Source organism: Buteo buteo, chromosome Z (genome assembly GCF_964188355.1).
Source record: "Buteo buteo chromosome Z, bButBut1.hap1.1, whole genome shotgun sequence".
NCBI lineage: Eukaryota > Metazoa > Chordata > Aves > Accipitriformes > Accipitridae > Buteo > Buteo buteo.
This window is the reverse complement of record NC_134204.1, coordinates 46,300,470-46,318,287: the sequence shown is the minus strand read 5'-3', so window position 1 is coordinate 46,318,287 and position 17,818 is coordinate 46,300,470. Positions and strand designations below refer to the sequence as shown.

The following is a 17,818-nucleotide window of genomic DNA, read 5'->3' as shown; positions in this document are numbered from 1 at the left end:
TGGCACTTTCTGACATCTTCACTGATATATTTTACAATCCTAGTAAGTACAGACTTACTGGCAGGACTACAGAACATGATTCTACTTCCACCTTGGCAGTGCCTGGTACACACCATCTTCTACTGCTACTCTGAAATGGTCATTTATTTCAGTGTTCCACAGACCCATCAGCATAATTAAACCAGGACTGTTTTAATTGGTCTGGTTCTTGCCTGTGATCTCCAGGCAAGTGGTCCCTGAACCTTCACAGCATGAGTGATGCTGCCTATTCACAATAATCAATGCGTATCAGATGTGTCAGACTTACTGCCTTACAAGCCCAGATCAACTTTCCGTTCTAGTTGCAACTTGGTGATACTGAAATTGCAGAATTAAAAGTAAACATTGAGAACTTATGCAACTATTCCATATGGTATTAGAGTTTCCAGAAGGGGCACAGACCCCTCATACTTCATAACCCTAATCTAACTAAAATGGTGATAGTGGGGAATTAAGTCCTCTTGTGGGATGTGCAAATTCTTAACAGTTTATTTTCCAGTTTCTTCTAAACACCTTAGATGCTTTGCTAGGCACTGTCAGAGACAGCGTAAGATCAGTGGTGCAGACTAGCTTAGCCATTTTTATTAACACATACATAATAGCTTTAACTGAGGGCTGTCAAAAGACAGCATTCCAGTAAGGATTTTTGCAGCAGCTTTTAGAATGGCCTTGATGAGTATCTTATCATATGATTTCCCATGGTCAAACTTTTCCTGGTATCTTAAAAACATGAAAACCTCAGTTAAAATTAATGCATTCCCAACCTTTTTAAGTCTTGCAAGCAGACTGGCTACATGTTCATGCTGCTCTGCTCTGGCAAGATCTTCTGCTGTTTTCCCATCCTGTTAAAACACAAATTGTTAGCAGCAGTTCCTTCCTTTTGCCCACAATACAAAAAATCACAACACAGCTCAGCAGCTCAAGGCAGTTAACAGAATTGCTGTCAGATGCAAATGAAATACAGAGAAGTAAAAAAACCCAACAACCAACAACCACTAATGACTACCCCCACCAGAATCCCTGTTTTTTTAAATTGTCAAAAAAAAAAAGGTACAATGCAGAACAATGGCATTTCTTTTACAAGTTGGCACCTGGATGCCACTGTAACAAGATACTTTGAATTCAGAGCCTGAGAGCAATACCAATACTCCCCATCTGAATTGCTCTTCTCTTCTCACCAACTGGAGGATGATAGTGATTTCTAGATATTACATACTGAACAGATCTAAAAGTTTAAACAGTTCACCAAGAGGGGACACATCAGCATATTCACTCACATGAATAGCAGGTGAATTTTCTTTACTAATGGATAAGGAATGACAGTGGCATATCAGTCACTAGAGGCTTCCACAAAGCAAGAACAGTGTAAGGGATGTGGTTTAAATTGCATCAGCAAATTTAAAAGGAGAAACAAAGTTGCCTTCAGCATTCTGGTCTTGCCAATTAATCACCCACACTTCATAGGTCAGGTGTTTAATATTAAATAGGCTGAAAGAAAATTGCTCACTGCTTTCACTCTTAGAACTACACTGATGCTATTGTATTGTTTTAAATTTTGGTAACAGGCAACTAATTTATGAGCACTTTGCTTCTTTCACTCTCTCAGATAAGAGCTTTCAATTATTAAGAGGTACTACTGGAAACCTAAGATCTTTTTCTTGGGTTTCTATCTTTGATTTTACTAGTTTTTCATGTGAAACCTGCATTGTCTTAAGTAGTCCTGAGGTTACTGTAATTACTATCCCTACATATGAAATAAATATCTTTGACAATTGAGTGTCCACCTACAGAAGCCATTTTCAGGTTTCCATAAAAGTTATTATGTACTCCAGAATGTCAGATAATTCAGACAGAACAGGAACAGAACATTACCAAGAAACAGCCAAAATTGTAGTTGATGGTGTGAACTGACTAAATTTGAACCAATACTTTACCCTTAAATTCCTTCCATAGTTGACATATAATTGCAACTTTAGTAAAGAAACACCTGAATGTATTTTTTAAAATTAATTTTCCTTAGAGAAGATATATCAAACAGGAAGAATCTCTCTATCTGTGCTGACCCTACCCTCCAAATCCCAGCTAATCTCGAGCGCTTGCTGCATGAGAGGAAGAGCAGACTAGCAGCTGGGCAGCTAGCCTGCCATCAGAACTGCTTCAATACTTCTAGTGCTTCCCAAGTTTCCAGTCTTAGGCACATCCAGGGGAATCCAAAACCTTCAAAGAAAGGGGAAACCTTGATCCCCTTCCTGAGAAGCCCTGTGGTAACAGGACGCAGGCTTCCCCAACCTTAAGTGTGAATTTTACCCAGATCCTCAAATCTTTGGCCTCCTCTTAAGTCCAAAGCAGGACTGCTACAGCCTGGCCCTGTGCTCTTCCAGAGCGCAGTACGCTCCTGTTGCAACACAAGCTTGGGAGATGGCCTGGCCAACTCCAGCACCAAGCATGTATGCAGTGACAGATCCCTGCACGGGCACTGTCCCTTTGAATCAGAGGAGGTCCCACACCTCTCAACGGGGACACCACAATTGACCGGCATGGCTTGGGTCACTTGACACCCTTGCTTGCTTGTGTTTCATTGCTCTCTGGGGGTTTGTTCTGGCTTCAAGCCTGGCTTTGGCTAAACAGCTGTACTCTGATATATCATTTGTTTAGCTCAGTCACAGCTATTCAGGCACAAACACAAAGGAAATAACCATCTGGTGAGTATTTGCCGAAGAGCGTGAATGGCAATGGCTCAGCCAGAGCCTGATCAGTGGGCATGGTTATAATGGGATAGAGGTGCCGGCTCCCAAAGCTGGAAAAATGGCAACAGGAATGGTTCAAATTGCTAAAAGTCTAAGCAGATGTGTGCAAAGAGCAAGCCTACTTACAACAATGGGATGGCATTGTTGTAACCCAGAGCTCCATCCCCACTTCCTAACAGGTTCCTGAGCTCAAGACCAGCCATCTGATACAGCTGTCTAATCTTGGTTCAGACTGTGAAGGAAGAAGAACTGAAAAGAAGGCCCATCAGGGGCTTTCGCACTACCTTTTGCTTAGCCGCTACTCTTAAGCTGAGGCTTTTGCCCTTGGTCCTCACCTGAGCAGCACTACAGCTATATGCCTGCATGTGGCCATGTATCCCACTGACCTGGTCCCTAACTTCTGGGTTTGACCTTGAGCCTACCTCTTCACTATGGACTTGCCTGGTGATCACTAGACCCTTCGCTGACCATGGTCACCAAGCCCAATTCCTGATCTTGACTTAACTCAGACCTACTTCACTGTTAGGGACTTGTCTGGTGACCCAGACCTTTGGCTGAAGCTGGTTGCCATCACTGGACCTGCTCTGCTTGCTTTGCTTGGGTACTGTGGGACTGGGCCTGTGTTGGTGAGGACACTGTCCCTGCCTGCTTTGCTGTTTACTCTTGGCTCCTAGCTCACCTTCCCTTACGGAGCAATGCCTTAGCAAGGGCACTGCCTGACAAGCATAATTTTTTAAGTTCATGGTCATCAGACCACACAGTAACCAGAAAGGCCTGTGGAGCAGGTGAAGGACACCCCACAGCATTGGCAACAAGCACCAAGTACAGCAGGAAGAACTCTAGGTCAAATTTATCCCCCAAAAGCATTTTGAAATGTTTACATTGACAGATGCTAGCAGCTCAGTTCACATCTCTGTTGAAAATTTAGACTCAGATCTGGAAGCTTAATTTATTGACTGAGGTAACAGGTGGAAAAGCATAAATGAGATAAATGATTCATTTTACAAGGAAACTTGCATGCTAGTTCACTCATCCATGCACCCACACATCTTGCACCATGAAAATAAAACCTTTTAATTCCCTGAAAGCAAGAAAAATATTTAAGATATATATAATACATTTGTACAGTAATGGTATGTGATGTGAAATGACATATCTTGTAATGACAGTGGCCCACTGTACTTACAGAAAACACAATGCTACAAGTAATTCTTACATGAAGAAATTCTTACGTGTAGATGAAGTGGTAGCTGTACTGTACCTTAATCAGTTTTAAGTTCGGTTGTAAGAAGGGAACAAGTGAACAACAGAGAATGCTTTTCAAGTGGTGGACATACAACAGCCTAACTTTTTTTTGGAAAAAATTTCAGTATGTCATTATATTAGACCATTGTCCTTTTTTCCACTCCTCTCTTTCATACGTGAAAGAAGCAAGAAGCGTAATAGTATCTCTCAATACTTACAGAGGTTAAAGCTTCTACATTGGCACCAGTAAGACACAGGAACCGGACAACATCAAGAATGCCATTGTTTGCTGCCAGATGTAAAGGTGTTCTTCCATACTACCATGGGGGAAAAAAGTGTCATTATGTTAGTCAAAGAACTTCACTCCAAATTTTATGACTAATAATCAAACATACTATACACACTGAAACACAGCAAAGCTCTTGCAAAAACTGTAAGAAAACATAATTTTGATTACAGCTTAAGCACAACTGCTTAAAGCTCAATTAAAAACAAAGGCTAGACTGAATACTTAAAAAATGGGAAATAATTCTATAGCTAAATCCCCCACAACTGTGGAGGAATCCTTTAGAGTTTTTTTGCTATATTTGAGAATGTCTTTCTAATTTCCAGTAAATTTAATTGCATTTTGCTTAATTAGATATGAACCAGCTAAGCAACACTAAATCCTTAACCTTCAAAGCTCTGGATTCTATTTCAATCCAAGTATTACTGGAGATTACATATCTGCAGTCTCCCTCTTCCACCCAAAGCAATAGAAGGGATCAACACAAGAAGTCAGTCTGAAGGAATTTGTGCTTTCAAGTGACAGAGGGAAAGTGCTGTAAGAATTGCTTCCCCAGTTTTTGCTTTTCCCCATCAATCTCTCCACTGACAACAGGTCCTCATGACATCCACTTCTGGTCTTTCATGTTCAGAGGTACTGTTAGAAATATCACTACCATATACTCTCTGCTTCTAACTCCTCTTACTATTACTTCACATATTTTCATGCTTTCAATGCTGTTCTCCCTGTTTCAAGCCTACATTCAGAAACAAACACACAAAATTACTTCACAAGAGAGTATTTGAAAGCACAGCTAACTTCCTGACAACCAGAAACTGAAAAGATGACCAGCTCCTCAAAACCCTACACCTCAACTCAAATAGCATCCTGGCCTGTATCAAAAATAGCGCGGCCAGCATGACTAGGGAAGCGATTGTCCCCCTGTACTCAGCACTTGTGAGGCCGAAGCTCAAATACTGTGTTCAGTTTTGGGCCCCTCACTGCAAGACATTGAGGAACTGGAGCGTGTCCAGAGAAAGGCAACAAAGCTGGTGAGGGGTCTAGAGAACCAGTCTTATGAGGAGCAGCTGTGTAGTCTGGAGAAAAGGAGGCTGAGGGGAGACCTTCTCACTCTCTACAAGTACCTGAAAGGGGGTTGTAGCGAGGTGGGTATTGGTCTCTTTGCCCAAGTAACAAGTGATAGGATGAGAGAAGGTGGCCTCCAGTTGTGCCAGGGGAGGTTTAGATTGGATATTAGGGAAAATTTCTTCACTGAAAGGGTTGTCAAGCATTGGAACAGGCTGCCCAGGAAAGTGGTTAAGTCACCATCCCTGGAGGTACTTAAAAGACATGTAGATGTAGCACTTAGGGACATGGTTTAGTGGTGGACTTGGCAGTGTTACGTTTATGGTGGGACTTGATGATCTTAAAAGGTCTTTTCCAATCTAAATGATTCTGTGAATCTATGATTCTAAATAAATGTGTATGATGTTCTACTGCACATAGTCTGTGGAAGAAACAAACTGTGCCTTCAACTGGTATTACGTACATGTTGGACAATGCCACATGTGAGGACCAAGGATAAATGGTTGTCATGTTAATGCACTTCCATTAAAGGGCTCGCTGCTGAAGAGGACCAGTAGAAATAAAGCCTCTCTATTTGAGAAGACCCAAACTCACCCTTTCAAATAAAGAGCGCTCTAAAAATCGCTCTAGTGTACATGACTTCTAAAAGAATAACAGGACACAAACTATAACCACGGCTTCTGTAGCCATGATCCCACCCCCACTGAACGCTTGAAGACCGACTTTTTTTTCCACAGCATGCTTGCAGCCAGGCTACTGATCCCAGCTCAGCACTCTCCATTAGGCAAAGAGGTGCTAATCCAGCCTTGCGCTGCATTAACGCACCTTCCCCAAAATGTGTTCTCAGATGTGGATCTGGATTTAATTGCCTAGTCAATCAGGTTTAAGCTCAGAGGCAGGACTGGGGAGGTCATTATTTTAAGTTTTTTCACTTGGCAGCTCATGATTTTAATTATTAAACCCAAAAGTGATTGCACTAGACAACCCTCAGGCCAAAAGCCCCACAACTTTCTTCAGCTGGCTAATACAGAGAAGGTCAGTGCTTTGGTAATAAATGGAAGTGTTAACTAGAAAATGTTATTGCCAGAATATGTACTTTTCCAGAAAAAAAAAGAAGCTAGAATACCTGAATCAAACAAATTGCAGATAGCAACATAAAGATTCCTATGAGTAACTTTTAAACTTTGTAGCATATATAACATTTAAATAGGGGTTCACTCAGAGCTAAATATCAAACCCTAAGCCCCATAACCTGTCAGCAGAATCCAATGGCTGACTGTAACCTATTCAAACTAACCAAAGTAAAGTTTCCTGAAACAGCTTTCTTGCTTTTAAAGATCTCTAGGAGGAAAGCCAGAATGTTAAGCCTGTAAAGCATCACATTCAGTTATCCCATACACTACAGCACTAGCACAACAGAAGAAGCAAACAAAGCACTAGTATCTCAAAGTTTAGGGACAGGCTATTAAACGTTCATTTTAGAAAGTGCTTACAACAATTATGGACAGTTCACATTTTTAGCTGGCAGTCATCCAGTGATATGCACTGGAATAAATATTTTTAGGGTTGTAACATTTACCAAGTGTTTCTGCAATTGTCACGTGTTTGTGAAACAATGAGCAGTAAGAAAGTACCTTACACAGACTGCTGACTTCAACTCTTGAAAATAATTTTATATTTAACATTTTAATTCTGAGATTTCCTGTACCCTGCCAGTGACAATTTGTTTAATAGATAAAATACAGCTATTCTATTCTGAGATAAATGTTTTATTAGGATTTATTTTAATAAATCAACTCAATGCAGAAGAACATAAACCAGCCAATATGACACTTATTTTTATAACCAGGAATATAATCTGCAGTTGAGTTAAATCCCTTGTTAGATGACAGTGCAGATCTTTTAATTTAATTTGGAAGATTTTGAGGCAGATTTTTCATAAAAATGTACCAGTCTTCAACTCTGTATATACATTATTGTTACTAAATCACACCAAATCAAGGCCAGCAGCAATGCATTTCATCTGTTCTTCAGTGCCTAGATGTAATCTGCACAAAACAAAGCTATGCAGCTAGTCAAGAAGGTTGGCATGTATTTCCACATTAGAGTTGAGTGGCAAAACACACTGGAATAATTCACTTGGGCTCTTCATGGATCTTTAATCATCTATTCAACTGAAACAAACAGGTGAATTTGCAAGGTGTGTCATTTAATGTTTTGCTTTTGGCCACTTTAAGAGATAAAAAAAAAAAATTTTTCATATCAAAGAACTGGAAAGGGTCATCTAATGCAATAGGTGAGCTATTAAACAAAGTAGCTCAGTATCTATGTATTCCACATACCTTGTTAGTGACATCCAAATTACAACTTGCTTCACAGAGTGCCATCACAATAGGAACATTCCCATCTTTGCAGGCCACATGCAAGGGAGTGTTGCCATGTCTGTCTTGCAAATCTACAGGACATCCTTGACTGATGAGACTTTTAACTACTTCTATTTGACATCTTCTGACAGCAAGGTGTAGGGCTATATGACCATCCTGAAATCACAAGACAGCTCGTAAGCAAGATTTAATAATGCTAAAAAACAAAGCATTTTGCAGAGTCACAATCATTTCACTTAACTGGGTGCACCTCCTTGCCTCAAGAATCACAGTGGTTTTAATTTTTGTTTTAAGGGTGGAGGCAGGGAGATGCACAGTATCTGTCTCAACAAATCAGCTATGGGATGAAAGCAAATTTCTATTAAGCTACTGAGCTTTGCAGTGGAATGGATGAAATGCAAATACACATTCTCCACTGATGACTTCCCTAGGAGGTAGAAGAGTGATCAACTGTAACAACCAGCTGAATATTGTAAACCACCCATGTGTTTACTGACAGAAGTTAGTGATGCAAATATCATTCAATCTGCTTAGTGATCAGTAACTTCAGAGACTGAGCTTTCTTGCCTTGCGAAACAACTCAAGAGACAACGTGACTGGTAAAAACAATTTAATTCTTTTAGAAGCAAAAGCATTTTTCTGAACTGGCTTTAATAACTATTTAGCAACTATCAGCAATAAAAGTAGCTAAAAGAACAAGCATAACAAAACTACAAGCAATGAAATGTCAGATTTGTTTGTTGGGATTACACCGTGAAAGACAAAACCCAATTCTGAATCAATACAGTTATATTTTTAAATAGTCACAATTTAGCTTATTGGAAATAGGTGTGATTTAGCCAACCCATAGGAATCAAAGGCCAACAGTAAACCCATCTTTTTTCTCTTGAGTTAATAGTTTGTTGCCAATTACAGAACCCAATGTTCCTGCCATTTTTCACAGAGTGTTACTCATAAGGTAGTAATTGGTAAGGTGATAATGAATCAGCAAAAACCCAATTGTGGAAAAATAATCAGTGGGCAACTTTAAAGACTATTGCTGTCATCAATAGTCTCTGCATGAACTGCTCAGAAAACCCACATCACTGAAACAATGCTGGCTTGCAGCATTCAAATGAAGCAATTCAGAGACATGGCTCTGACACCTGTGATCTCTGGACGTAATTCCTGACCAAAAGCAACTCAAACTAACCTTGTCTGTTGCACGAAGGTCAGCCCTGTGTTCTGCCAGGCATTCCACAATATCATGGTAACCCCTAGCAGATGCTGTCAGGAGTGGCGTCTCCCCTTCTTTGTTTTTAATGTTCACGTTGCAACCTGCTTCACAGAGTGCTTTGGCAACAGAGTAGTAGCCATGCCAAGCAGCACAATGCAGTGGGGTTTCTTCTTCCTGTCAACATGGGAAATAAAAACCAAAACCAACAGAGCTGAACCAAATGCCAGGAGGAACAATACCCCAGCTTAATTTAGAAAGACAGGAAGGTGACATGAAAGAAAAAAGACAGTCTACTAAGTAAGCCCTGTAAAAAGATGTTGTAATTTCTAATGCTGACGTTCTCAAAGGAAGAATAACTCCTGCTGACATACAAAGTGATTATGGTAACACACTAGACTGTCATCATTACCCGGATTCTAAGAGTATGTATTTCTCACCATAAAACTATCTACGGACAACACCTTGCATGTCAGCAATCTTAGTTTAGATGTTCCCATGCTTCTGCAGCTATCTATCTTGGTTCTCTCACTTGAAAACTGATCCTCATTGGTAAGCAACTTCTACATCCTGTGTGCTGAGGGACTAATCCAGTGTTTAAAACAGATGGCTCACCAAGGAGATGAAAATCATAGAACCACAGAAAGGTTTGGGTTGGAAAGGACCTTAAAGATCATCTAGTTCCAAACTCCCTGCCATGGGCAGGGACACCTTCCACTAGACCAGGGTGCTCAAAGCCCCATCCAACCTGGCCTTGAACACTTCCAGGGATGGGGCATCCACAGCCTCTCTGGGCAACCTGTTCCAGTGCCTCACCACCCTCATAGTGAAGAACTTCTTCCTTACGGCTAATCTAAACCTACCCTCTTTCAGTTTAAAACCATTACCCCTTGTCCTAACACTACAATCCCTGTTAAAGAGTCTCTCCCCATCTTTCCTGTAGGGCCCCCTTTAAGTACTGGAAGGCTGCTATAAGGTCTCCCCGGAGCCTTCTCTTCAGGCTGAACAACCCCAACTCTCTCAGCCTGTCCTCATAGGGAAGGTGCTCCAGCCCCCTGATCATCTTTGTGGTCCTCCTCTGGACCCAATCCAACAGGCCCATGTCCTTCTTACACGGGGGGCCCCCGAGCTGAACATAGTACTCCAGGTGGGGTCTCATGAGAGCAGAGCAGATGGAGAGAATCACCTTCCTCGACCTGCTGGCCATGCTTCTTTTGATGCAGCCCAGGATGCAACTGGCTTTCTGGGCTGCGAGTGTACATTGCTGGCTCATATTCAGTTTTTCACCCACTAATACCCCCAAGTCCTTCTTTGCAGGGCTGCTCTCAAACCACTCATCGCCCAGACTGTATTTGTGCTTGGGATTGCCCCAAACCATGTGCAGGATCTTGCACTTGGCCTTGTTGAACTTCATGAGGTTGACATGGGCCCATCGCTCAAGCCTGTCAAGGTCCCTCTGGATGGGTTCCCTTCCCTCCAGCATGTCAACCGCACCACACAGCTTGGTGTTGTCCGCACCATGCAACTTGGTGTCATTGGCAAACTTGCTGAGGGTACACTCAATCCCACCATCCACGTCACTGACAAAGATGCTAAGCAGCACTGGTCCCAATACTGACCCCTGAGGAACGCCACTTGTCACTGGTCTCCACTTGGACATGGAGCCATTGACCACAACTCTCCAAGCGTGACTATCCAGCCAATTCCTTATCCACTGAGTGGTCCATCTGTCAAATCCATGTCTCGCCAATTTAGAGACAAGGATGTCGTGCAGGACAGTGGCAAATGCTTTGTCCAAGTCCAAGTAGATGATGTCAGTTGCTCTTCCCTTGTCCACCAACACTGTAACCTTGTCGTAGAAGGCCACCAGATTTGCCAGGCACAATTTACCCTTAGTGAAGCCATGTTGGCTGTCACCAATCACCTCTTTAGTTTCCATGTGCCTTAGCATTGTTTCCAGGAAGATCTGCTCCATGATCTTGCTGGGCACAGAGGTGAGACTGGCTGGCCTGTAGTTCCCCAGGTCTTCCTTTTTTCCCTTTTTAAAAACAGGGGTTATGTTTCCCCTTTTCCAGTTAGTGGGAACTTCCCCAGACTGCCACAACTTCTCAAATATGATGGACAGTGGCTTAGCCACTTCATCTGGCAGTTCCTTCAGGACTCGCAGATGCATCTCGTCAGGTCCCATAGACTTACATACCTTCAGGTTCCTTAGATGGTCTCAAACCTCATCTTCTCCTACAGTGGGCAGTTCTTCATTCTCCCAGTCCCTGCCTTTGCCTTCTGTGACTTGTGCGGTGCAGCTGGAGCACTTGCTGGTCAAGACCGAGGCAAAAAAGTCATTGACTACCTCAGCCTTCTCCGTGTCCCAGGTAACCATGTCTCCCATTTCCTTCCTGAGAGGGCCCACATTTTCCCTGGTCTTCCTTTTGTCACCGATGTACCTATAGAAACTTTTCTTGTTGCCCTTGATGTCCCTGGTCAGATTTAATTCTATCAGCGCTTTAGCTTTCCTAACCCGATCCCTGGCTGCTTGGACAATTTCTCTGTATTCCTCCCAGGCTACCTCTCCTTGCTTCCACCATCTGTAGGCTTCCTTTTTGTGTTTGAGTTTGTCCAGGAGCTCCTTGTTCATCTATGCAAGCCTCTGGGCATTTTTGGCTGACTTCCTCTTTGTTGGGATGCATTGCTCCTGAACTTGGAGGGTGTGATCCTTGAATATTAACCCTTTCCTGGGCCTTTTTTCCCTCTAGGGCTGTATCCCATAGTACTCTACCAAGCAGATCTCTGAAGAAGCCGGAGTCTGCTCTCCTGAAGTCCAGGGTAGTGAGTTTGCTGTGCACCCTCCTCGCTGTCCTAAGAATCTTGAACTCCACCATTTCATGGTTACTGCAGCCAAGGCTGCCCTTGAGCTTCATATTCCCCACCAGCCCCTTCTTAGTGAGAACAAGGTCCAGCATAGCACCTCTCCTTGTTGGCTTCTCCACCACTTGGAGAAGGAAGTTATCATCAACACATTCCAGGAATCTCCTGGATTCCTTAGCCCTGCTATGCTGTCCCTCCAACAGACATCAGGGTGGTTGAAGTTCCCCATGAGGACCAGGACTTGTGAATGTGAGGCTGCTCCTATCTGTCTATAGAGGGCCTCATCTGCTTAGTCTTCCTGGTGAGGTGGCCTGTAGCAGACCCCCACTATAATGTCACCTGACCCTGCCCTCCCTTTAGGCCTGACCCGTAAGCTCTCAGTTGCCTCCTTGTCCGTCCCCAGGCAGAGCTCCATGCACTCCAGCTGGTCATTGACAAAGAGCAACACCCACTCCTCATCTCCCCTGCCTGTCTTTCCTAAAAAGTCTGTATCCTTCCATTCCAACACTCCAGTCATAGCAGCCATCCCACCACTTCTCCATGATGCTGATAAGATCATAGCCCTGCATATGTATGCACGCCTTTAACTCCTCTTGTTTATTCGCCATGCTGTGTGCGTTTGCATAGAGACATTTAAGTTGGGCCCCTGCTGAAGCTGACTTACTGGCTGGAGTGGCTGGAATTCCTTTGTGCTGCTCTCCAGGTGCTCTCCTGCTGACCTGTGATCCCTCTCCAGGTTCCGGGTATCTATTGCTGACACTGGCATCAAACTGGTAGGAGTGGGATGGTTCCCCTAGACTTGCAGTTTGAGGCAGAGCACTCTGCTTACTATGTTCAAAAGGCACATCCTAATGACTTAGGAGTGTAAGCTGTGACTTGGGTCCTTAGAAACCTGCGTCCTTTAAACGCACATCACAACAAGCATTTGAAACTGTAGGCATTTTGAGTTCAGTTGTGACTGAAGTTCTAATTTGCTTTTTGCTTGAACCCAGGAAGCTTCAAAATATTCACCTTCAGTCTCTTCATACTTCGTAACAGTTATGTGGAACATCATTAAGAAACTCAAATGTTTTACAAAAACACGCTATTGAAAGTAGCCCACTGAAAAGCAGGGAGGATTAAAACCCACCAAAAAAGTCATTCTATCAGATTCTAAGAAACAGGATATCCTTTCTGTACCGGGCAAGTATCAGTGAGGAGACAATCAATGCTGATAATGGTATAGGGCTTGGGCTGTATTCAAGGTTTCTGTAAAAATCTGAAGAAACAGTCGAACAGCATGTCCTGTGGTTCCTTGGCCTGCTGCTGCTTAAACAATACAAAGGTAGTCCTAGAGGATGCAGCACCTGGGGAGGCTTATGGAACTCCCCCCCCCCCCCCCCCCCCAGTTAAATTTGGGTCAAATGGATGTTTTTTTTCTATTAAGCCTTTCCTTTCCTGTTTTCTCACAAGAGTTCAGAGCTCCAATGAAGCCCTCCTGAGCCCTTCTCTCATTTTCAAAAATGAGTGCTTGACACTTCAGAGAAGTCCCATGATGGCTGAAAACCAAGCTGAAGTCAAGGCAAAAACTACCACCCAAGCGCACACTACCACCCATACCTTTGTGATGTTCAGTTTCTCCAGCTTTAAGCTTTCATTTTCAAGAAAACCTGTGTTTTTTAACAGTAGTTGGTTCATGCACGCTGTTTTTTGCAGTCTTCATTAAGAGGTATTGAAACCTCCATAATTTTGTTATTTTTTTCAAATTCTAACACGCCAGAGGCTGCAAGGCAAGACTAAGAGTTTTGACCACTTGTACTAAAGCCTTATTTGTTGAAGAAAAACAGACAGTGTCCATGACTCACCTTGTCTTGAAAGTTTGGATTGGATCCAATGCGACAGAGAAACTGAACCACATCCACATGCCCGTACCGAGCTGCAACATGGAGAGCGGTCTCCCCAGACTGCAATTACAGAAGAACATGCCAGTGTAATTTCATATGTCACTCCTAGGTATTCACCTCCACATACAGCCTGAATGCCTGTATGCTGTATGGGGTACTCCTCCCTCCCTGTAACCCAGTGGCACAGCTGTCGTCAGAAGAGATCTCCTGCTTACAAACTGCAGTTGTACGTGACAGATACAGCACCACCCGACAGGTTATTTCTTCAAAGGCCTTCCTTTTTCAGAACTTATTTTCCTACTTAATTTGTTCCAGGTCACAGCCACAATAGGTTTTCTGAGCAATATGAGGCGGCAGCTGCGTGTGCAACTGGTGTTGAAACAGACATCCTATTTCTAATCATACTATTTCCATACGCTTCCCCTTCACCCTGTATACACAAATGTAAGGAACTGGCCTAACACCTTGGTATATCCTGGTGTATTTTGGTCATTACATGTAATTATTTGCAACCTTTTGTTGAAGTCATATGGAAAAGAAATGGTATTCTTACTAAGACAGTAACCTCTTTCCTAGTAGCCCCATCAGGAGTTGAACACTAATTTTGCTAATGTGCCTTGTCTTGCACTAGTTCCCTCAACAAAGCAAACTGTGTTTCACAAGTATAATTGCCTCTGTACTGGAGCTTTGGCTAGTATGAAAACATCACTACCATGTAAGATTTTAACAGCAACTACTTTCTAGGGCAAATGTGCTGAAGTAAAACTGCTGGAGACAAGGTAAGTGCTCATCAGCTATAAACTGTTAGACTTCATTATGCTCAACTTAGTAACAGTCAAATTTACTTGTCAGACAAAAGTGATTTTAAATCAAGAGGAATGAAAAACAGAATCACGATTTTACCCCGAGTTCCAATGAGAAATCTAGTCTTCAAGCAAAAATTAATTTAGGTTTGTACTTCCCCACCTACCCACCATGTACTCACCACATTTAATATGCACGCTTCGTTAACATTTGTCAGGAAAATAATCAGTACATCCAGCTACTTTAACACTGTGTTATCACAGCCCTATATGTCAGCTTATAAAACCACACTAAAAAAGCCAGTCACATTCTTGGAATTATGGCACAGCTGAAAATCTTTCCAATTGAAAGACCTCTCTCTCTGCTAGGATAAAGTTACAAAAAAGGTTGTCTGCATGAAAAAGGAGAAGAATTTTTTTCTTACCTTATCTTTAACATCCAAAGGACATTTATTATCATTGAGAAATTTCAGTGTTTCTACATGACCATGTCGAGAAGCCCAATAGATTGCATTAGATCCAGCCTGTCAAAAATATTTGATTACAGATGTTATTGATCAATTTAAAAACCTAATTCTAGATTTTCACCTGAGGTATACATGCACTTAGCTGTACACATATACATTGAACAGCTATTCAAGCTTATATGAACACATTTACTTTAAAATAAAACAACTTAGAATTGGTTCAACAACCCCACACACCAATGACAACAAAAACCCCTCTATGCAAGGATGATTAACAGGATCACTCACTGTTTGTAAGGATAATCCTCTTCCCCCTTCTAAGGGAGTTTTTTGGAAAGAACAGTCATGAGATAAAAACCTTTCTGCTGCTTACTTCACCATCCGTTAGTTAAAGAAGCAGACAGTGCTTCAAGTTTGCTTTAAATGAACCCCAGATTGTTACAACACATTTTGAAAAAACCTTGTTGAAAGCATACCCTCCATCGCATACAAGTTTTAGCTGCGATATTCCCCATTGCTAAAATGTTCATTTATCATGCCATATTAAATAAAGTTCACCACTGTGTTTTAGGGCAATCACTAATTTGAACTAATTGAGGCAATTTTGTAAGCATGAACTACATTTTAAGACTAGTATAATTCAAATTATTTCAGCTAATAAAGTGATCCATATCAGAGGATATGCACTAGTAACAAATGACATTATTAAAGATTTGCTTTTATCTTTTTGCTGTGGAAGACAGAAACAGACTCTACAGCCCAGATTTTCTCCTTTCCAATACAACTTGGTCTGAACTGCTTGTCCTCTGCCAACTGGACTGAAAAACTTAAACAGAACGATGACAAAGCAGAACCCTGACCTTATCTTGAACATCAATACGGGATCCACGCTTTAAAAGCAACTGCAGCATCTGAATGTTTCCACAGCCAGCAGCAATCAGTAGTGGAGGTGTTCCATGCTAACAACAAAATACAGCAAGAACGATATATTTAATTTTTGAAGGATTAAGAAAAGAGAGTGGAATAGAAGGCAGGCATTGAACGGTATCTCTGGATTTCCAGTTTCAAATTAAGTCTTCAGGGAATACTGTATAGAAAATAATTTGTCCCTTTGTCCAAAGAAATTTATGGCACAGCAATCTTCTATTTTTTTTTTGGATGAATTCACATTTACTAAATGATACACCACATATTAAAGGCATGCTTTTCAAATTAGGAATATTAGTGTTAAGCTCTCATTAGCCCAGTCTGGCAAGGATGTTCCCCTTTGCAAATTCTTTAATATCTACATTTTAAACTAGATTACCTAAGGTGTTTGCCACACCACCTCAAAGACATAAGCCACCAGCAATGTATGGGAAAGTTAAATGGGACTGCACCATTAAAACAAAAAATACAGTGACTTCTTGAAATGTTCAAGGCCCCATCACAGTAAAGTAACTGATGCTTTACTTCATAGTGCTCTTCATGCATATTTCTCAAAGTACTTTAGAATGAAGGTCAGTATAAGCATTCAAAAAAGTGAAAATTAGAGCAGAGATCCAAGGCTAAACAGCAGAGCCAGCAACAGAACTCTGGTCTCTTTGTCTCAGTTCCAATACTCCCGTTAGTACAGCAGCGGCACACTGAAATACTGTAGTTGGCAAGTAATTTCATTTCTGAAAATGAATGACAGCATCCAACATTATGTTCACATAACCAGTCTCTGCAGTATAAGACTTTTATTTCTAACAGTGCTTTGCAAAGTCAGTTTTGGCAGCCTGGTTATTCCTACATATTCTGCCATCCTCATCTGCCACAAGAAACAACAACTGCAAACAAAAGCAAAGGCTGATATCTCATAAACCACAGCTCTTGACAATAGATTTGATTAAAACTTTCTCAAAGACCTAGGCAAAAAAACCTATTTTCGGCTCCATTTTCAGGTAGTTTGGGAAGACTGAACACAGAACACATTAAAATTTCTCCCAAAGAAAGGCAGAATTATTTCCCATCCATTTGTCTTTTCCTTTTCATTTCAGGCGTTACATTTCTATTTTACAAGCACGTTGCTCTATTCAACAGGGTGATAGCTAGTCCCCCACGCACCACAACACAGACCCACACTACCTTGTTGGGTTGATTGACATCATAATTTGTCAGAGATCCCAGAAGGTGCTGTAATCCAGGAACATTGTCATCATTGATGGCATGAATAATAGCTTTCATCACAAAAGAATCTTCCTCATCCTTGTAATTAAGTAAGAAGAAAAATTGTTAGCTTCAAGGAAAAAATCCATACCTCAACAGCTGCCAAGACATCTAAAAAAAATTAAAAAGTAATATTTTCAAAGTCTTTTAGAGTGCTTCAGCTGCAAGTTGTAATCCTTCGTGAAGCATATGGCTAACATGCATGCATGTTATTTGAAAACCCACACCAAAAACACCCACACTTTTTCTAGTACAATATGCTTCCCTCTTCTTCACACATGAACCCATTACTCACTGAGATTCCAAACAGGTTTCTTTTATTAGGTGTATTTTCCTTTTCCTCCTAGGACTTTCAATAGATGCAATACTTGCATGCAATGAAACTAATTCCATGCATACATGCGAACATTAAAAAACCCAAGAGGTACACAAATACAAACTGGAGTATCACGTTTTGCACCATCCACGAATATGACACAGGAGAGGTACTTTGGACCAAGCTCTCACCTATTCACATGGACCAGTTAAAAATCTAAAACATAAGTAATAAGCCTAGATACCTTTGCAGGTGTAACTTTATTTTTTTCCCATGCACTAAAATGTCACAAGAACTGAAATTCACTGAGCCCAA

General features: G+C 41.6%; 1 protein-coding gene across 5 annotated transcripts in view; it reads right to left on the bottom strand.

The window, feature by feature from the left end:
• DAPK1 (death associated protein kinase 1) overlaps window positions 1–17,818 on the bottom strand; it is a 94,734-nt gene that overhangs the window by 15,321 nt on the left and 61,595 nt on the right. For all 5 annotated transcript variants that reach the window (XM_075021420.1, XM_075021419.1, XM_075021417.1 and 2 more), the window contains 8 exons: window positions 17,107–17,226; window positions 15,858–15,956; window positions 14,956–15,054; window positions 13,689–13,787; window positions 8,959–9,156; window positions 7,725–7,922; window positions 4,250–4,348; window positions 804–881 (listed from right to left, as the gene is read on the bottom strand). In XM_075021420.1, the coding sequence (XP_074877521.1) occupies window positions 804–881; window positions 4,250–4,348; window positions 7,725–7,922; window positions 8,959–9,156; window positions 13,689–13,787; window positions 14,956–15,054; window positions 15,858–15,956; window positions 17,107–17,226 (990 nt within the window). The remainder of the gene's footprint in view (window positions 1–803; window positions 882–4,249; window positions 4,349–7,724; window positions 7,923–8,958; window positions 9,157–13,688; window positions 13,788–14,955; window positions 15,055–15,857; window positions 15,957–17,106; window positions 17,227–17,818) is intronic.